The 19701-nt window shown below is 41.4% G+C and overlaps 5 protein-coding genes, 1 non-coding gene, 1 pseudogene and 1 gene segment (V, D, J or C); 1 reads left to right on the forward strand and 7 right to left on the reverse strand.

The window, feature by feature from the left end:
- aurka (aurora kinase A) overlaps window positions 1–18342 on the reverse strand; it is a 139966-nt gene extending 121624 nt beyond the window's left edge. Inside the window, exon 1 of the mRNA XM_055221909.1 lies at window positions 18333–18342. The gene's annotated coding sequence lies outside the window, so the exon portion shown is untranslated. The remainder of the gene's footprint in view (window positions 1–18332) is intronic.
- The window catches only part of LOC117371592 (coiled-coil domain-containing protein 174-like), a 60716-nt pseudogene that overhangs the window by 2738 nt on the left and 38277 nt on the right, over window positions 1–19701 (reverse strand).
- LOC117370621 (Ig mu chain C region-like) lies at window positions 355–4821 on the reverse strand. The segment is given in 7 exon segments: window positions 355–1497; window positions 1629–1946; window positions 2211–2537; window positions 2672–2794; window positions 3094–3423; window positions 4087–4422; window positions 4658–4821. Coding segments are annotated over 7 exon segments (1833 nt in total).
- On the reverse strand, window positions 5228–6194 carry tp53rk (TP53 regulating kinase). Its single transcript, XM_033966100.2, has 2 exons — window positions 5947–6194; window positions 5228–5787 (listed from the first exon to the last, which is right to left on the reverse strand). Exons 1-2 carry the CDS (start codon window positions 6167–6169, stop codon window positions 5303–5305), a joined length of 708 nt encoding a protein of 235 aa, XP_033821991.1. The 5' UTR covers window positions 6170–6194; the 3' UTR covers window positions 5228–5302.
- slc2a10 (solute carrier family 2 member 10) lies at window positions 6769–10254 on the forward strand. Of its 2 annotated transcripts, XM_033967290.2 has the most exons (6): window positions 6769–6976; window positions 7599–7644; window positions 7794–8945; window positions 9403–9525; window positions 9860–9995; window positions 10076–10254. In XM_033967290.2, exons 2-6 carry the CDS (start codon window positions 7641–7643, stop codon window positions 10176–10178), a joined length of 1518 nt encoding a protein of 505 aa, XP_033823181.1. In that variant the 5' UTR covers window positions 6769–6976; window positions 7599–7640; the 3' UTR covers window positions 10179–10254. The 2 variants fall into 2 exon arrangements, with proteins under 2 accessions (XP_033823181.1, XP_055077880.1); XM_055221905.1 differs by lacking the exon at window positions 10076–10254 and having other exon boundaries at window positions 9860–9999.
- csnk2a4 (casein kinase 2, alpha 4 polypeptide) lies at window positions 10205–15872 on the reverse strand. Its single transcript, XM_033966099.2, has 13 exons — window positions 15721–15872; window positions 14789–15007; window positions 14607–14718; window positions 14365–14466; window positions 13895–13945; window positions 13593–13652; window positions 13409–13492; window positions 13211–13321; window positions 12998–13099; window positions 12499–12599; window positions 12263–12411; window positions 12096–12185; window positions 10205–11587 (listed from the first exon to the last, which is right to left on the reverse strand). Exons 2-13 carry the CDS (start codon window positions 14887–14889, stop codon window positions 11469–11471), a joined length of 1182 nt encoding a protein of 393 aa, XP_033821990.1. The 5' UTR covers window positions 14890–15007; window positions 15721–15872; the 3' UTR covers window positions 10205–11468.
- On the reverse strand, window positions 13719–13854 carry LOC117371719 (small nucleolar RNA SNORA57). The gene has a single exon (XR_004541471.1). It is a non-coding gene; the product is annotated as a small nucleolar RNA SNORA57 (small nucleolar RNA).
- LOC117371590 (transcription factor 15-like) lies at window positions 17816–19043 on the reverse strand. The gene is made up of 2 exons (XM_033967291.2): window positions 18606–19043; window positions 17816–17941 (listed from the first exon to the last, which is right to left on the reverse strand). The coding sequence occupies exons 1-2, from the start codon at window positions 19041–19043 to the stop codon at window positions 17879–17881; spliced, it is 501 nt and encodes a 166-aa protein (XP_033823182.1). The 3' UTR covers window positions 17816–17878.

Genomic DNA, 19701 nt, shown 5'->3' on the forward strand with positions numbered 1-19701 from the left:
ATTAATTATATTTTCAGTTCTTAATGTGCAATGGGAAGCATGTTACTGTGCCTGAAATACATTTTGCTCATTTTTTTACTACCCTTTCATAAAGAATGAGAAACTGTATTGCTCTCCTACATGTGAGCCCAGTTTTTTATTCTGAATTTCCATTTTTCACTTTTTTTTACTACTGTTGTAGCTATTAATCTAAATCATAATATATCTTCACAAACAACAGTTGTCACTGATAAAAGGTTAAAGCTTTTTATTTCCATTGAGTTAAAAGCAATGTACTATTTTCCTGATAAGTTTCTGAATCTAGAAGAAAACATTCACACATGTTTGTACATGTAAATACACTCATGCCTTGAATTTTACCTTTGAGCATAACTCATTTTAAATGCTGTCTAATATAATATGTAGAAGCATTGGGAGCAAACAGTGTTGCGCTCAATAAATTACTAGTGAATTTTTACACCAGTTTTTGTGCCTTTACTTGGGGACTTTTCATTGATTTGATTTTTTCCCTTCATTTTAATACTGGATACCTTAAAGGAACTACATGTGGCCTGCGCTCTGTCTAGTTTAAAAAGGTACAACAATCACAACTGAAACTGAGTTGCCAGTACCTTAATCTGCATCTAGAGGACCCAAAAGTTTCTCTCATTTTCAGTATATAAACAAGACACGCCTCGTGTAAAAGCTCAGAACCTCCAGAATTCACTCACTATCTGCAGAAGCTGCACTAACGCTGATTAATGATTGGCTACAGCTGCTGGGGTTTAGGTAGTGAGGATTTAGATCAGAGAGAGACATTTTAGGCTCAAATAAACTGGAATTCAGTCCTGAAACTGGCAATCCAAATGAGAGTCATTTGAGGCTCATTCTGCTTTCTTACTGAATAATAATAGTTTTGAAACACCAAATTATAGCATACATAACTTAGCCATCATGTTGCATGTTTCTGTAATATCTGTAATAAGAATAAATCAGCACTACAGTTGTACAAATGCTTTGTTTGGTCTAAGGATGTTTACCTGGTGTCTGGGGACACATATATCTCATGTTTGTGAAATTTACAATCAGAATCATGTTCTGCCCCAGTCTCCTAGATACATCTTGTTGATAGTAGAGTGTGACAAGATCTGATCAGCTAAATAGGATGAGATGATGCTCAGTAAAGAGGTGGTGTGTCTTGGTCATATGTGAGGGTGAAGAAGCGCTCCTCCGGCTGGCTCTGGGCGCTGTGCTCCACTTTGCAGCGGTAACATTGGTTCCGCTTAGTCTGTGTGGGGTGGAGTTTGAGGAAGCTGTACATGGCATATAGTCCATTCACATTAAGACTAGGAGGGGTGTTGAATACACAGCTGCTGTCCACTGGTTCCCCGTCCACTGTCCATGTGACTGATATGCGTTTGGGACAGAAGTCTTTGATGCACAGGTTTAGTGTGCACTCTGTGTTCAGTACAGGGCACAGAGGCTCACAGTTGATGAACATCACATTGGGTGGAGTTCCTACCTCAGCACAAGAAAGACACATGTAAGAGTTTAGTTTGAGAAAGATACCATTTTGTTGCTCTTAAAAATGTCTATCAGGATATGATACATTTGTATAGTGTATATCATTCATTTCATGCTGGCCTTACCCTGAGTGTTGATGTGGTAAAGAGCATCCTTGTATCCTGGAGGAGAAAAGCTGGAGTGATAGACTCTACAGATGTACACAGCGCTCTCATCCTCTGTTGCCATGGTGAGTTGCATCTTACTCCACATGCTGTATAAGTGGCTGTGGTCTGAGAAAGGCCCATAGTGAGTTGCAGGGTGCACTGCCTCCCCGTCATTCCGGTACCACTCCAGGTAAATGACAGCAGGATAAAAGTTTTCTACACGACAGCACAAGACCAGAAGGCGCTGGACTTTGGGGATCTGCGGGATGCTAGAGATCTGAAGAAAAGAGGGTTGCACTGCAGAAACAGAGAACATGATTTTCATTTTTTTTTCCCCAGAAGAACTGATATCAAACATAAGTTTGTTGAAATAATTGTGTAGACGAAATTAAATCTATTCTTACATTCTAAGTTGAAATGAGAAGTGATACTGAGAATATATATATAATTTGGTTTTAGCCACAAACACACCTTATCTGAACCTACACAATTCAGTATTGCAACGCAAAGTACAGAAGTAACAATAGTACAATTATACAACAATGTTTTTGTCCATCTCACCTTTAACATGGACCGTCGTCTCTCGGGTGAAAGTCTGGCTCTTGCAGCGGACCACACACCTGTACCTGCTCTTGTCCTCACTTGTGGACAGACGGAGGCTTAGGACAGATGTGTGATGACTGCCGTCTGACTCTAGACTGACTCCCTCAGTCACGTCATCCCAGGACAGCAGGGCGACTGCCTCACAGTCTTCACTGTCTCTACTCAGCTTAAACCACTGGACTTGGAACTCTCCCAGTCCCACACCACTGATCACGCATTTGAGGAAATTTTCAACATCTGCATATGTGATGTTGTTTTGGCTGATTTCAGAAATGTTTGGTGGAACTGATGGAAGATGGAAATAAAAAGTTACATTTTGCTCTGTTCCAAATTGTAAAATGTTGGAATTACTATTATTCAATTCAGTACCTGTGTGTCTTTCTGATTTTTAAATGTTCCTAAATGTTCCCAAAACATACCATGCCGCAATGCCTTTCTCTTGGAAAACCAGATTAACACTGGCACAACTGCAGTCAGAACCAGAACACAGATCACACTGGTACCAGCTATCAAGATCACAGGATCGTAGTGCTTTGAAGGAGCTGCAACGAGAAGTAAATTTATTTTTTACACTTTTGTCTTAATGGCTTTATTACAAAACATAGCAGCAGAAAATGGGGAGAGCACAGTGAGACATTAGAGAGACAACAGAACTTATCTTGTATATTATATGCAAATAAATACTATTTCGAGTTAGTATGACGAGTCACCCAGAAGGTGACTTTTGTAATTGGCATAACCACTTTTAATGTTATAGTTGCATTTTTTTATGCAAACTTTGTGTATGACTTTTGCCAACAGAAACGCAGAGTGCATGCCTATTGTGTACACAGTTTTGCACCTTGAGATAAAGTAACAGAGGTGTTCAAAAGACCATGAAAGGTCTGATGCTTCACTTGACAGACCAGTTGGACTTGACCATCCTTTAGCACAGAGGAGTGCACTGTGATGACACTGCGAATACTGTAGGTGCCATCTGCATGGGGCTCTTCCATTTCAGTGCAAACCCGATAAAGATTGCTGGTCCTAGAGGGAGGAGTGTGCGAGTTGTTGTGCAGGAGCCAGCTGACAGTCAACGTTTTGGGATAGTAGCCTTGAATATCACACACGATCATCTTCTCCTCTCCCTGAGCAATGGCTGCCTCCTTCGGGATCCACACTGAAGGACGGGCTGTGGGAAGGGTGATGCTGATGAGATTATGACAAGTAAAACACGGGATAAACTGCAAACTTTTGTATAACTTCAATTATCGTACCCCATGTATGCGCTGCATACTGATTTATCAGCGTCAGTAGTAGTTTTGATACTTACTACTTAACTAAAACATGAGTAGATAATTATTTTACATTTTGTTCCTTGTAAACCATATTTGTCTGAAATAGCTTGGTAATAGAAGTGCAACAATTTACTCCCTTATCAAAACTGCAGAGCTCATAGGTCCTGCCTCTGCAGAGGAGGATGTCACCTAGTATGCAGCAGATTTTCATTTAATTTTTGAAAAGTGTCTATGTGGCATTTTTGAACCCTGCATGTATGACTCAGTCTTAAGTCTCAAATATTTGTAACTAAATACAGGGGTGTGGATGGAGATAAAGGGTCGGTGAATTTTTTTTCTTTTTTCTAAACACTCATGCATTGAATACTAGACAATGCATTACTTACTAGGATTACTTAGACAAGCATGAAACAATCAAAATACAGTTTTGAGTGAGTTAATCTGCACTTAGAGAGCTGAAGTGTACCTTACTAGTTAAGTATTGCTATTTGCAAAGTAAATATAAACAGTGCAGTATTGTTTTATTCACACGCCATGCCAGCGAGAGAAGTTCCTACCTAAAACCTCCAGAGTGGCAGTGAGTGTGTCCACAACAGGTGTAATGACCCTGCAGGTGTAGTGTCCCTCGTCGCCCACAGTGACGTTGGGGAGCTTCAGGGAGGCATCTCTGTTTAGCAGCCCTGCCCTGTCCACATCAGCACCGTCTCTGTTCACGAGAGCGCGGCCATTTACAAAAATGTACACTGTTTGTTTCTTTCCTTGTGCATCCGCTCTGGTCCACTCCACAGTGAGAGTGCTCCAGTCCAGCAGCAGTGGCAGTTTGGCAGATAAACAATGGAGAGTCACGTCTGATCCTTTCAAGACACTGTAGAATGCAGCATTGCTGAAGTAAACTGTAACAAAAAGGGTACAAGTTAGTCTGTCCTGTCAGGGTAATTACATACATCTTTGCACTCAAATTAAATTGAAATCAAAATGTCTTGGTGCTAAGTGAGCACAAATGCAGAACACGCATTATGCAAGTTCAATTTCTGGGCAACATGTCTGCGGTGCAAGTTGCACAGCTAAGGAACAAAACATTTTCACACACTGGGGAAGTGTTATAAAACAAAGGCGTAGTCCTCTCACCTTCACAGAAGAACACAAATGCAATTACAATAATGTTAATGTTCCGCTGAAGGTCCATCGGCGCCCACCTTTTTCATAGCATAGTGAAAAACCTGCCTCTTGTCCTAACATCAGAGTTACAGCTATTGTTGGGCTTAGTCGACATTTCACTGGCAGCTTGCTACCTTTGTTCTGCCTGAACTTTGCCCTCTAGTATGCACCACACAGAAATTAGTCATTGCTGATTGAGAGTAGTTCAAAAGTTCACTCGAGAGCTGTGTTTACACAGCAATCACTCAAAAAATACTTTATATTCATTTTACCATTGTTGTTATTTTTGAGATGTCTAAATGTCACTGCTCCCCTGTACTTATCTTTTGTCTTAAGGTAAAGATTTGCATATTCATTTGTTTGACATGCGCAGTTTAGAGCCAGGAACCCAGATCTTGTGCCCAGATCCTGGTCAGTGCCTACCTGGAGTTTTAGCCTGTTTAGATTAATGGTTAATGGTCTCCGCCAAACATTTTACCAGTTTTAAATGGAACGAACCTTATAATCATAAGTTTGTGGAAAAAACAAACACAAAACAGCAAACTGGTAATCACACCAAAGTAATTTTATTAATAGAAATGGATCCAACCATATGTATTTAAACAAACTTAGTCCTTATCCAACCATGGATCTTTTCCTCCCTCGTAACCGTACTTCATCTAGCTTCTTAATGACAGGTTCAGACTTCTTGGAGGCCTTGGTGTAGCTTCTGAGCAGCCTCTCAAACAGTACCTCAGTGTTGGGATGTGTGCTGAGGAAAGCCTTCTCCAGAACATACAGGTCCACCCCTTTGTCCTCAGCTAGTGCAGATATATAACTTAGGCCAAAGTCTATTAGCAGGAGCTGGCTCTCTGCTCCATCTACAGTGTGTTTGAGGAGCATGTTGGACGTGGTCAGGTCGCCATGGATCAGGTCTTCATCGTGCATTTGAGCCAACATCTGGCCTATTTTTTCAGCCAGGCGCTCAAGCTGCTCCGGTCCTCTGGGCTGCTGCTGTGTAGAAGCTATGTGGTCTCTGACGGTGCAGGAATCCACTATTTCCTCCAAGAAGATGCAGTGGGTGCTGTGATCCACAAAATAAACAGCAGGGGCAGGAATACCTAGAAAGGACAGAAAACATCAAATCTTACAATGCTTCCTATTCAAATACAAACCAGATAAATAAAAAAGAAATGATCATGGCTGAAGTAACTTTGAATTAAAATCCAAACAAAGTCTCAATGGTAATGTTGGTTTTCTCAGTCGCATGTTGCACTCGCCTGCTTTGCGGCAGCGCAGTATGGCGCGCAGCTCCTGCACAGTCCTGCGGTGCGTCAGCTTTTCGTCCAGGGCTGGGTGTCTGTATCGCTTTGAGAATCGTTCTTTAACGATGACCGGTTTTCCCAGAAAGCGTGTGCGGTAAAGGCGGGCTTCTGCCCCCTGTTTCAGCAGCTCTGCCTTCGCCAGGAGCTGTGAGACCTCCATGCTCCGCTCCACAGACATGTTTACTTCCGCTTTTCTGAGTGACGTTTCCCTCAATCTGTTGTGTAAAGAGCGACACCTGCTGGTATCCACCAGGAATGACAGCAACATTGATTATGTTTGATGTAGTATTTTCCATACTATAATAGACATTGGGCCACTAGCCTTATGTTGGGGATGTTTGTGCTCTACTTAATTCTGTGACTCTCTGGAGGCTTCATTAGGTCTACATCCGGAGATTTTCAGCACTTGGGGAAACTTTATTTGTAAAACGAGGTGTGGATTTTAATTAAGTACATATATCTAATAGACTTTTGAAACTGTGTTGATGCCATTGTTATGTAGGCCAAACCCTAAACTATTCTGTGGATAATCCCAATTTCTCCGCTGAAATTGCATCATGTTCCTAAATACTTCAGAAGTTTCCATTTGTTTCTAAACTTAGTGTCTATAAGGGTCAATAAAAATAGTGAAAAACGATTAAAGGAATAGTGTGGAGTAAAGTGAGGAGGAAAAAGTAAAACAGTGTGTACTGAGCTGTGCTCCTGAGGAGAGAGGAGCGTCTACTGTCGACCTCTACTGTTCTAAACTTCCTCAATAGTTTCTCTGTCCCGCTCGGGCGCCACGTAGCTCGGTCCTTCGTCTGGAGTTTCAGAGAGTCGCACCATGTTGGAAGTGGCATCAACAGCAGCACATGCGATTACACTTACATGTTTTTGTACATATGTGCACGAGGCCAGACGGAGGAGCTTTGTGAGAAACGGGCTCCTCATGTGATAACGGACCAGACCGAGTCGGAGACCGGCGACTGCTCCAGACGAGCTGAAGGTAGGCTCCCACGTAGAGTAAAGTAAAGAACAAAAAACAAACAAACAATAAAAAACCCCGTTGTTATCTGTCTTCAAAAGGCACGTAGAAATGACACATGGTAGAGACTTACTTTCTGGCACAGACTGTGCTCCTTGCGCGTAAAAGCGCGTGCGTAAAATATCTCTTAAAAGACATATTTATTGTCTTCTTTATTTCAAAGATAATCTTTAAAATACGCATGCATATTTGTGTACTAAAATAAATGACAGTTTGGTCAAGAGTGTAGGCTACTTAACCTAAATAATAAATATGGATCTGGACCCTAGACGAAACGTTGGGTCCTTTACTATTTTATTGGGAATCTTTACTTGAAACATATTAGCGCAGTATTTCAGAGGACTATTACTTGTTTATCCCGTTGGTTAAGATTACATGTAGGCTGCTTCTGCACGATGTTCCCTCCCTGTGTTTTCTCCTGCCTGATTTCTGTGTTTGATGGGCCCATTTCAAGTGGAATCTAAATTAAATCATTGATGTCAACAAGGCAATCCCTATAGCAACACAACCACAACAGCTGCTTGAAGACGTCTCTACAGCTCTTGGGCATTTTGTGATGTTTATTTCCTTCTTGTTCTCTCAGTTTCTGTAGATCCTGTCCTCAGCCTCATGACAAGAAACAATTATGGGTAAGTCGTTTTAAATTAGGCTGTACTCACCCAAATACTTAAAAACCTACATGTTTTTGGTTTATATAATTTGACATAAGCTATACACTTGCTATTACTTTAATTTAGACCCTGTTTTCTTTACAACAAATAATGTATTTCAATTGCAGATTACTGTAGTCTCCTACTGCCCTGCCTGGTGTCCATCGGAGGTGGGCTGGTGTTCGGGTATGAGCTGGCTATCATCTCTGGTGCCCTGCTGCAGCTCCGGGTGGACTTTGCATTGTCCTGTGTGCAGCAAGAGGTTCTGGTCAGCGCCTTACTGGTCGGAGCCCTGTTGGCTTCTGTCTTGGGGGGCTCTCTGATCGACTGGCAGGGTCGTCGAAGATCCATTGTCTTCAGCTCTGGTCTGACACTGGCTGGGACCGTCATGCTCCTCATCAGTGCATACCCTGCCCTGGTACTGGGACGGGCCACTGTAGGCTTTGCCATGTGTATCTCCTCGATGTCCTGCTGCATTTTTGTGTCTGAGCTGGTGCGACCAGAGCACAGGGGTGTTCTGGTGAGCTTGTATGAAGTGGGGATCACCGTGGGGATTTTAGCGGCTTATGCTGTTAACTACATCATGGCTGACACCCGGTATGGTTGGAAATGGATGTTTGGTCTGGCTGCAGTGCCCACCATGGTTCAGCTTGTCTCCATATGGTGTCTTCCTTCAAACGTGCAATCTAACTGTGCTCAGATAAAGAACCAAGAGCCTACCAGGGGGTACAACTACCTGTCTCTTTTCCACACAAAGGACAACATGAGAACAAGGACTATGATTGGTTTGGCTCTAGTGCTGTTCCAACAGTTCACAGGACAGCCCAATGTGTTGCTCTATGCCTCCACCATATTCTATACATTGGGGTTCCACAGCCACACAGCAGCGGTCCTAGCCTCGGTGGGCTTGGGCCTGGTCAAAGTTTTATCCACACTGTTGTCTGTGACACTGTCAGACAGAGTCGGCCGTCGACCTCTGCTCATAGGGGGATGCTCTGTTATGGCTGTTAGTTTGTTTATCATTGGACTTCTTTGTACACATTCTCATGTTCAAGAGATATCCTGTGTTTCAAAAGGTGTAATTTCAAATACAAACATTACAAAAACACATGAAACACATATAACTGTTAAGAACTTTAATGAAACTACGATAAATAGTGGAATCTTACCAGAAGTAAAGCCCTCTGTTTCGTCACCTCTGAATTCTACAACTGCAAACTGGGTTGTTCTCCTGAGTCTAATGGCGGCTGTCAGTGCATACTCCATTGGATTTGGACCTAGTGGGTATTAATTATCAGAGAATATCTCATTTACTATTTGACAGTGTATTTTGACCATATAATAATCTGCTATTTTCTTATTTTCCTTACTCTTATTCATTTTCCTTACCAAGTTGTGCATATCTTGTTGCACATTACATGAGTCACTCCAAAAATGTAATTGAGTCAGCCCCAGATACAACTCATTTTGTATTCCAGAACAAAGTGATCACATAATCTTCAGTCTCATAGACATATATTTATGGCATGGTCAGCAGGCAGCTTTATTTAGAAGCAGGATCTTGAACGTTCAGTTTATCAGTGGATTCTAAGTGAGAGAAGGTGGGCTGAAATGGGAAGCATGAAGATTAGATTAAATTCCTAAAGTGACTCACTTCTATTTGCTGATGAACCAGTTCTTGGTGCAAAAGGCTTGCAAAGACAAACTAATACCCAACTATGTTCTGTCTGCCTACAGTGACATGGCTGCTCCTGAGTGAGATATTTCCCACAGAGGTTCGAGGCCGGGCGTTTGCCTTTACCAGCTGCTTTAACTGGTCTGCCCATGTCCTGGTTACATTCACTTTTTTACATCTTATTGGTAAGAACCTTTCTAACTTAGGATGTCAACACTTCACCTCTTTCTATTCCATTAACTTCCAACATTTAATTTAGATAAACAAGTGGGAGGTAACATTAAAAATTCAATGTGTATGCAGCTAAACTGATGGGTATTTTGATTGAAATCTAATGAATGGAAGAGTATGATAAAAATATATTATTTATTTCCATATTCTGCTTGACTTGTTCCCACATTTGTTAATGAAAATAGGTAAAATTATACACCATCTCAAAACTAAACAATGAGAATATTGTAGTTCCCGTTTCAGGGTAAAATGACACTGGTAAATTGTATGCATGTTGTCATTCCACAGATGCCATCGGGCTCCCAAGTCTCTTTCTGTTGTATGGGACAATAGCAGTGGTTGCTGCAGCCATTTTTTGCAAAATACTTCCTGAGACTAAATGTAAATCATTGGAGGACATTGACATGGAGCTGCGTCTTAACCGGTAGGAAACTATGGTATCCAGTCAAATACTTCTGCATATAAATGCATCAAGGCGTGGTTTAACGTGAAGTTGTTTTGTAGGTTTTACCAGAATGAAAACTGCTGTGGCTCCTTGACCAGGAGAAATGGTGAACCACAGTATCACAAGGTGGACTGTCAAGACATGGACATGGACAAAGGATAAAGGATGATGCTTAACAAATACAACACCTGATAAATAAAACATTTATTTACAAATATTTTTAAACACTTGTTCTTCACATACACACATAAAAATATATACAGAGATGTCAAGACTTCCATACTTTTAAGCATAGATATATTGTTCTGTTTTATATGCCATTTCACACTTAAAAAAATACAGGTATATGTACAGTACAGCTTTCACTTTGTGGCACCTTTGCATTTTTCACCTGTTTGACATCAACACAGCAGCTAACACAATCATGACCATAATCTGGTATGAACCAAAAAAGTAATTCAAAGGTTTGTAAATTATTTATGAAGCCCTTTCCTTCAAGCTGTATGGAAGGTTTTACGTTGGTACTGAGTCTCTAAAAAGTCATGTTAGCTATAGTACAAAACATGAGTAACAATTTTTTTTATATTTGGTTTGGAATTTATTTCATAATTTTATGTTAGACTGTTGTCAAGCTAAAAAAAAAAGAAAAAAAATTCAATTTTTGTATTGCAACAGTTCAACAGCACCTTATACATCTTCAGCGAATAGTTTTCCTAATAAAATATATTTGTGTAGTTACGATTTCAGCGTTGATTGAAGATGCCCAGTAATTTCATGGTCTCACACCTCAGGGATATGTCACCAAACCGTAGAAGACAGGATGTGAGATTTGAGTGACAATTTCTAATTTAACAGACAATGTAGTCCCTTCTAGTAGGCAAGGCATACATTATAATATGGTGATTAATTACAGAAGAGTAACTAATGCCCTGCAATGAAACCGTTTGTGTGCAATGCAAAGCAAGGAAAGGTCAGTCTGTTATTCCCGAGAATAAACCTTTGGTAATACTGGAGCCATCCTATGTCACTTAAAGCCGCACGTGTTGTGAAGTATTCACATCTCTCTAGGGTTGGGAGAATACAATCCACAAGAAAAATCTCATAATAACACTAACCTATATCCTTGGTTTGGTTCTTAAGGGTAGTAAAATGTAAGTCTTGACCTCTCAGAGAATAGAGTTCTTTCATAGACCAGACTGGGCACTATTACCCATACTTCCCAGTATTCACCAAAGCAACTGAAGGAACACATGTATTTTACAGTGTACATTCGTGTCCATTTCAGTTAGTAGTGCTGGAGCAAGAGGAAGTCTAAACAGCCCTCATTGTGATCCAGCCCATAGGTCTGGTAGAGAGCAGCTACATCAGACAGTTGCTCTATTTAGCCAAAGTTGAGGCTGGATGGCGGCGGGAAGTGGCAGGGTGCATGCCATCCTTGGAGAGGGTGGGAGGTCACTGAGGGGGCACAGCTACAGCGGGCACTTGGGTGCTCAGGACATTAGTGGCAGCAGACAGGACAGGCGAGCCAATCAGGGGTCCCAGGGCAGTGGACGCAGGCAAGGCAGAGATTCCTGAGCGAGAACAGCAAGAAAAAGAAACAAATCAAATGGTCAAACTAGAAAATGAGAGGCTCTTTTGTATTTTGGAGGCATAAAATCCTTTGAGGGAAAATTTTGTTGTCTTATTATACAATATAGCAAAAAAGTGCACGTTATAAAAATCAAGATGAAGACATTCACAAGGGAAAACTATTAAATTATGAGAGATTATAAAGTATATTTTAAATGTGTAGAAATAAATTCATTGGTTGTTTTAAGTTACAGAAACTGGAGATGAAAAAAAAAAAGAGAGAAAGTACTAGGATTTTAACTTTAGACAATCACCCATCCTAGATCTCAGGTGCAGTACAGTCCAAATATTAAACTGTTTCACATACGCCAAGATGAACTGTCGAATAGTACAAATAAGTACAAACTGGCATGAACCAGTTTCTGAGCACTCCCTTTCCCCAAAACAGTAGACACATATATAGCATTGATTAAATACTATATGCTTCATACTTAGACATAACAGACCTACCTGTGATCATGCTGGCTGTACTAACGGCAGGATTACCACTGGGCTGGTTGGTTGATCCAACCACACGAGACTGATCTTTTACAACAGGAACTGCAGAGAGATGAGATTCAGAGTAATTCAAAGTTCTGATATTTTTTCACACTTATAAAGAGTAAGTTATGGCCTACAGAAGTAGGGGTGGTCCATTGCTTCCCGGGCTGTTAGTCGAGCCTGGTGGTCATAGCGCAGCAACTTGTCCAAGAAATCTAAAGCCTCTGGGCTCACCAAGTGCTGGTTCTCACTGTGAACAAAGCGCTCCCACCGCTTACGGGAATGTCTGCCGAGATCAACATGACATCACATCAAATCCACTGCCCGATTATACTTCTGTCCAGAGAATATTTGATGTGCAGAAACGACTCACCTTCCCAGAATGTCATTAAATCGAGGCTCAAGCTCAATGTTGTACTTGTCAATATAGTCATAGAGGTCTTCTGTCCCAAGAACTTTTGCTATTCTTACCAACTGTAAAAAAAATAATAATTAAGTTTATATGCAGCACACAACTGGTCAACATTGCACCATCCCCAGTTTGTGAGATTTACAGGTTAAATTCCTGAACTCGATGTATGTCTTCTCCCTTACGGTCTTGTCCTTTTAAAGTAGTGTTTTTCCAATTCTAGACTGAACCTCTTGTCGTCTTTGGGAGCCATGGGAGTCTCACATTTATTATACAGCAACGCTAGCAAGTGTATGAAGGCAAGGTTTAATAAGAAAAATCTAATAAAAAGAAAAAAAACGCATTGTCCTCCTGAGAGCACATTAGACTTCCTGCCTGACTTAGTGTTGACTTTTTCTTGAAGTCACACAGGTGCTGAGCTACAGTCAATGTGAATAAGGCCAGAGAAGGATACAGAAAGTACCTGGTCATAATTATCATGGCCATGGAAAAAGGGCTCTTTCCTGAAGATCATGCTGGCCAACATACAACCCAAGCTCCACATATCCAGACTGTAGTCATACATCTGAAATAACAAACCGCAGCATAAACATATAGTAAAGCACAAGCCCGAGGTGAAATAAATGACCAAAGAAAGCCCCACATCAAATGACAGAGCTACAATACAATAGTATACCTGATAGTCAACTAGGAGTTCTGGTCCTTTAAAATAGCGTGAAGCGACTCTGACGTTGTACTCCTGCCCCGGGTGGTAAAACTCTGCCAGCCCCCAATCAATAAGACGCAACTGAAAACACACAAGACCCCTCATTCTCAAATATATCACTGACATCGTCTGCCGTCTCAACACTGAACCACTGCTTTTGTCATTTACCTTCCGGTGTTCATGATCAATCATTACATTATGTGGCTTTACATCTCTGTGCATGATTCCCATGCTGTGACAGTAGTCCAAGGCCTTCAGAAAACAATAAGTGCAAACGGTTTTATTCATTCAGTTCAAGTAAGTTTAAATCCCATTAAGAAGAATAAAAAAAACCCTCAAGAGTCAGACTTACTTTGAGAATCTCATACATGTAAAACCGGATGTCATAATCTGTCAACGTCTGGTACAATTGCTAAAAGACATTAATACACAGTTAAGTAACTAGTTTAACCATATTATAGTTGATTCATTCACATAAAACTGTCCCAGTGATTGAGGATAGAATCAGAATAGGAATGACTTTCTGACACCGAAGACATAGCACTGGATTATAATGTCCCTCCATCACATACACACATGTGCACAGATTACCACAGGTATGCCAAGAAAGGAGGTTAGATCATTTACTATTTTGTATACAAACAAATTGCTTACCTTGAAGTCTGTGTTATTTACATGTTCGAAGACCAAAGCTGGGGTTCGTGACTAAAAATGAACAAATGTGTGTTAATGGAAATGAATGAACACACAACAAAATAGTTTAGTGAATTTACTAAATTGGGACTGTATAATTTTGACATCTAGAAATTGATACAGTAACATCACTACCACTAGCCTATTACTGCCTTACAAACTACCTATTTGGGGTTTGAGGAGAGAAGTAGGAAAGCCAGTGACTTCCTAATGTTGCCAACTTAAGATCATGTACTCACAGGTATATATTTACCAAGCCAATGTGAAATGGATAAGCTGGTACAGGTGGTTGGCTCACCACCCTATTGTACAGGACAGTAAAGATGTTTTAAAAAGCTAAACTATCAACCGAAATCCACATCGAAAAATGAAGAATTTAACACGCTTAAGTAAAGAATAAGATTTATGAATATGAGGCAATCAATACTCACAACAGGATCTTTTACAATATCAATGAGAGATATTATATTAGGACCTCCTCGCAGGTTCTCCAAAATCTTGATCTCTCGTTTGATTTTCTTTTTTTTCACTGGCTGTAGAAGGACACAATTATGTTTATTAAAAAACAACAAATAAGGATAAGAGATATTTGGATTTAAAAAAAAAAAGACTTAAATGTCATATGCAAAATTACACTAGTTTTCTTTAGTTCTTAGAAACTAATGTCATTTACCTTCAATATCTTCACAACCACCTTCTCATTGTTAGTGATGTTAATAGCTTCAAATACTTCACTGTATTTGCCGCGACCAAGTTTGCGCACCAGCTGAAAGTCGTCCTGGTTTCTGTAAAGCACAAAGGCATTTTGAGCGCTAAATACAATTACACTTGTTAAAAATATTTTCATTTACTTACCCCCATTCAACCACATGTGATTCATAGTCCCAGTACTCCCTGGGCCGGTGAGTGTTAACCTCAGTGTACACTCGAGCCCGGCTAGGCACGGGTCCTGACATGTCCGACAGTTTGGCAGAGGTGGTGGTAGACGTAAAAGGGTGAGGGGGAAGAGATGAGTGGATGATGATGTTATTTCCAACAGAACAGTGGACTTGGAGAGATGCTGAGTCTGTGGTACTGGAAAAGATATACAGATAGTCACTGGATTAAAATTATGCATCATAATAATCTCCCACTTCAATAATATGAGTAGTATTTAGTTAGGCACTTATAAGAGTTTGAATTTTAACAGACCTGATCCATACATAACTTGAATGAGCAATGAGGAGAGGTGTATTTCTGAGTATAACCAAGGCAAACACAGCTAATTGTGTTATTATGAAGTAGGATTAAATTAAAAAAAAAAGGTCCTTTCAAATGCCAGGTGTAAACCACAAGCCCCTGCTCCAATCAAAGCCTTCATTTCATTTGTCTGCAGCTGTCCTTTTTAATGGTCTTGCATGGTGTCTTGTGTCAAAGAGAGATTACCATTTATTTGGCAGTTTGGACTATTTTACAAGTAATTTGGTTATTCCACATTATTTCAAGTTAAATGAACGGATACGTCATTTCATAGCCAGGATTTATACCTGAAAGTAAAAAGTGGCAGGTGCTAGGGTACATTTGTCTGTTTAAAGCACATGCACCTCAGTAAATCCAGTCCTGATTTATCTCACAGTGATTACAGAGTTGTTATAAGTTTGCAGTGTGTGTAAATAAGCTGTGATTCTGCCTGGGCCGTGCGGTGCTAGCTACTATCGGCTGAATGGCTCGGGTTGAATGATGCTTTTCATCCGCCTCTAGAAGATATGGTGTCTTTCCGCTAATCAAAAACCTCAAAACATACTCACCGTTTTAAAAATCGAAGGAATGAGATCCCCCTAAAAAGACATTAGTGGTAGTAGGCAGCACACCTTGCCTGCTAACACGCCGGTGTATGTGATTTCTGCTGTATCAGAGACAATATGGCCGCCCACCACAGCAGAACCATCGAGGTGAGGACGGAAGCCGCGGAGGACCACCACGCTTTTTTCAGTCAAGTGTTTAGTTTTTGCTTTTTTTGTATAGGATTTTCTCAAACTGGGTAAAGTACATCCTAGTTTTATCTTGAAACACATTGAACACCTCAGATTTCAATGGGGATTCATGTTGGAAATGTATAAGCCTACTGGTGTGGAAAGGTTATTGTCTATACATCCATTTTCTTCCGCTTATTCAGGGCCGGATCGCAGGGGCAGCAGTCTAAGCAGACACTCCCAAACTTCCCTCACCCCAGACATGTCCTCCAGCGTGTCCTGGGTCTTTTGGGACATGCCCAGAACACCTCCCTACGGAGGCGTCCAGGGGGCATCTGCCTGAGCCCCATCTGCCTGAGCCCCATCAGCTGACTTCTCTGCTCATGGAGGAGCAGCAGCTCTACTCCAAGCTCCTTCTATGTGACTGAGCGACTCACACTGTCTCTAGGGGAGCGCTCAGCCGCCCTGCGGAGGAAACCCATTTCGGCCACTTGTAGCCATGATCTTGTCCTTTCGGTCATTACCCAGAGCTCATGACCATAGGTGAGGGTAGAATCATAGATTGGCTGGTAAATTGAGAGCTTTACCTTACGACTCAGGTCCTTCTTTACCAGTCCGATACAGCGACCGCATCACTGCAGACGCTGCACCAATCTGCCTGTCAATCTCACGCTCCACCCTTCCCTCACTCGTGAACAAGACCCCGAGATACTTGAACTCCACTTGAGGCAGGGACTCACCACCCACCTGGAGAGGGCAAGCCACCTTTCTCCGGTTGAGAACCATGGCCTCGGATTTGGTAAAGCTGATTCTCATCCCATTCGCTTCACACTCTGCTGCAAACCGCCCCGGTGCCTGCTTCAGGTCCTGGCTCGATGAAGCCATCAGGACAACATTATCCGCAAACAGCACAGATGAGATCCTGTGGTTCCCGAATCAGACCCCTGGCTGCACCTAGAAATTCTCTCCCTAAATACAATGAACAGAACCGGTGACAAAGGGCAGCCCTGGTGGAGTCCACCATGCACCGGCAATGCGAACACAGCTCCTGCTCCGGTCATACAGGGACCAGACAGCTCTTAGCAAAGGGCCCCATACTCGTGGAGCACCTCCCCAATAGACACCAAAAATGACATGGTCGAATGCCTTCTCCAGATCCACAAAACACATGTGGACTGGCTGGGCAAACTCCCATAAGCCCTTGAGGACCTGATGGAGAGTAGAGCTGGTCCAGTGTTCCAAGAGTGGGACAAAAACCGGCCTAAAGGTTATTGTTTAAGAAACAAAAGAATGCAACATTGTTTGAGAAAAATGAAAACTGTCACCTTACAGGGGGCTGAATTTAAACCATAATAAAACCAACCAGAAACACAACGTTTCTGGTTGGTCCATTCATGTTATTAAAGCAATCCAAAATGATACTTACTATGGTTGGCTCACATGCTTCTCTCATAGACTGTACTAAATCTGGTCTTAATGTTTTCATATATACATAAAAATCTGAAAACATTAAGACCACCATCACTATCATCGTTTTCAAAGGTTAACCATGCTGTCGTGTTTCTGCTTTTTCCTTACATTTCATACCTAGCTAATTAAAGTAGTCTATGAAAAATGTGCTGTGGTTGCATTAGACGAATGCCACAATGAGTAAAAAAAATAAATGCACTTTTATTATAGAATTGAGAACAAAGACACAAGTCTCCAACTCAGTATATATCCACACCATAATATTGTCTCTTTTGAGTCACACATAGGCCTATTGTTATAGCAACATAGAGAGAAATGTAAAATTTTAGCATTGTTTAATGTTGATATCTCGGGTTGGCCAGTTATTTATTTTGGTTCGGTCTTGCAGGAGAAAGTCCACCAGGTGCTAGTTTTGGCTAAACAGTCATAGTGTTGTTTTCCAATAGGAAAAGGCCTTTAAGTGTACATGTTCTGGGCTCTCAGAAAGCTTCTCACAGTCTCACAGACGCCGTGTCCCTCTGTCTCATCGACAGCTGTGTCTCTTCTTGTGTCCATGCAGCTTAACACAGTCCTGTCTGTCTTTGGCCTTTAAAGAGAACACAGAGAATTTGAATTCAGTGACACAAATGAAAGTTTACATTCAAATACAAATATTAAGTTGATGAAGGTAGACCTGTCCCGATAACAGATTTTGAAGTGCGATATATTGGTGAAGTAATTATTGACAATAAAGGATAATATTGAAACTACTTTATGCCACTTACACAATAAACCAAGAGCAGATTTATGCCACAAAAAACTATTATAAATCTACAACACTGTTAGAAAGAGTTACATTATGAGACCTATTTGGAATTCACTGTGACCATAGTCAAGGCTTTTGGTATGAAACACAAACAAAATATCTGTATTGTTGTGTTGAATAAATCAGGGCTTGACACAGATCATTTCTTTAAAGTGTAGACCTATATAACCTTTAGGGTGGTGGGCTACCACCTGCTTGTATCCATCAATATTCTCTTGCTTTGCCAAAAATGTTGGCATGACAATGCCAAGATTCTCCATAGAGAGAAGCAGCAAAAAATAAGTGTGTATTTATTTATTTATTTATTTTGGCAAAGCAAGAGAATATTGATGATATATATATATATATATATATATACTTTTAATAAGCTGTATACGTCTAGTTTATCTGTCTTATAGCATTGATAACGTTGATTGTGGACGATCAGTGAGTGTTGGATGTTTACCCCTTTCCTCTGGCTGCTGAGGCAGAAAGTACAGATGTTCCTGTCCTGTTTGCTGGTCCTCAGACACGGTTGGTCCCTCCCGTCTCCGTCCACTAATACGTTGGCCAGGTGAGAGATGTAACTGGACGCAAGTCGGAGCGTCTCTATTTTGGACAGTTTCCTGTCTGTTGGCTCCGTGGGGATGAGCGTGCGCAGCGCGGTGAACGCGGTGTTGACGTTGTGAGTTCTGTGCCTCTCCCGGGCATTGGCCGTGTTCCGTTGTCTTACAACGATGCCACCAGATTCCTGCCGGAAAGGTAGACCTGCCCCCAGCGCCCCGTGCCAGCTCAAGCCCTGCTCCGGATTGCCCGGACTCTCATCGTCCTCTGATCCAACAGACAAGTCCACTGCGCAGGGGAAAGGATGCGCGGACAGGGGTCTCAACAAACTGAAAGCCATGAGACTAAAGTGTTTCCTCGTAATTGTTTGGGTTAGTGCCGAGTCTATAGAGCTTTGCAGCCCAGTGGGGTTTGTGTTTAACTGGGAGGGGGTCTTATAGCACAGCCACCAAAAGCTGCAGTAAGGGGAGGGCAAGACTTTAACGACCCTGCATCCCCAAATGTTTGTAGTACCAAAAGACTGAGCTTTAAAGACAAGACAATGATTAGACAGCAGCACTGGAGACTGGAGCATGACTTTCCTGGACGCTCTTTTAACACACTAACTCAACAGGCTCAGTATCATCCCTATTTGCTTCATCATATTGAAAGACCCTGCTCCCTCCCTGTATGTCTCAATTGTGCCATGTAGCCTATTAACCATTAGGCTAGGCTATACTAACCAGTTTGTTGTTGCAAAATCTCTCAAAATCAAATCACCATTAATAAGTTACATTTTTAACAACATAGCTTCATAAACTAATTAAATCATGTTATGCACAAGGCAGTGTAAAGGCGTAGTGAAAGTTAATTGGTCTATGCAGGCTTACAACCAAGGACACGGCCTCTGATTCTTATTCGGTTTAAAATGAGCAGTGGCCCAGAGAAAGAGTTTCAAGACTGCATGTCTAACATTGTAGTAGACAGTGGCTGGGCTCTTGTCACTTATGTTGTAATGG

Source organism: Periophthalmus magnuspinnatus, chromosome 5, assembly GCF_009829125.3.
Source record: "Periophthalmus magnuspinnatus isolate fPerMag1 chromosome 5, fPerMag1.2.pri, whole genome shotgun sequence".
Lineage (NCBI taxonomy): Eukaryota > Metazoa > Chordata > Actinopteri > Gobiiformes > Gobiidae > Periophthalmus > Periophthalmus magnuspinnatus.

Excerpts from the sequence above, each read along its gene's own strand:
- tp53rk (XM_033966100.2), bottom strand. The coding sequence starts at position 6,169 with ATGTCTGTGGAGCGGAGCATGGAGGTCTCACAGCTCCTGGCGAAGGCA. Across the intron at positions 5,788-5,946 it reads ACTGCGCTGCCGCAAAGCAG|GTATTCCTGCCCCTGCTGTT; the intron begins GCGAGTGCAACA and ends TGTCCTTTCTAG.
- slc2a10 (XM_033967290.2), top strand. Across the intron at positions 8,946-9,402 it reads CTCCATTGGATTTGGACCTA|TGACATGGCTGCTCCTGAGT; the intron begins GTGGGTATTAAT and ends GTCTGCCTACAG. Across the intron at positions 9,526-9,859 it reads CACTTTTTTACATCTTATTG|ATGCCATCGGGCTCCCAAGT; the intron begins GTAAGAACCTTT and ends GTCATTCCACAG.
- csnk2a4 (XM_033966099.2), bottom strand. The coding sequence starts at position 14,889 with ATGTCAGGACCCGTGCCTAGCCGGGCTCGAGTGTACACTGAGGTTAAC. Across the intron at positions 13,653-13,894 it reads TAAATAACACAGACTTCAAG|CAATTGTACCAGACGTTGAC; the intron begins GTAAGCAATTTG and ends AATGTCTTTTAG. Across the intron at positions 12,412-12,498 it reads TTTAATGACATTCTGGGAAG|ACATTCCCGTAAGCGGTGGG; the intron begins GTGAGTCGTTTC and ends TGATCTCGGCAG.
- LOC117371590 (XM_033967291.2), bottom strand. The coding sequence starts at position 19,043 with ATGGCTTTCAGTTTGTTGAGACCCCTGTCCGCGCATCCTTTCCCCTGC. Across the intron at positions 17,942-18,605 it reads TCAGCAGCCAGAGGAAAGGG|GCCAAAGACAGACAGGACTG; the intron begins GTAAACATCCAA and ends TTCTCTTTAAAG.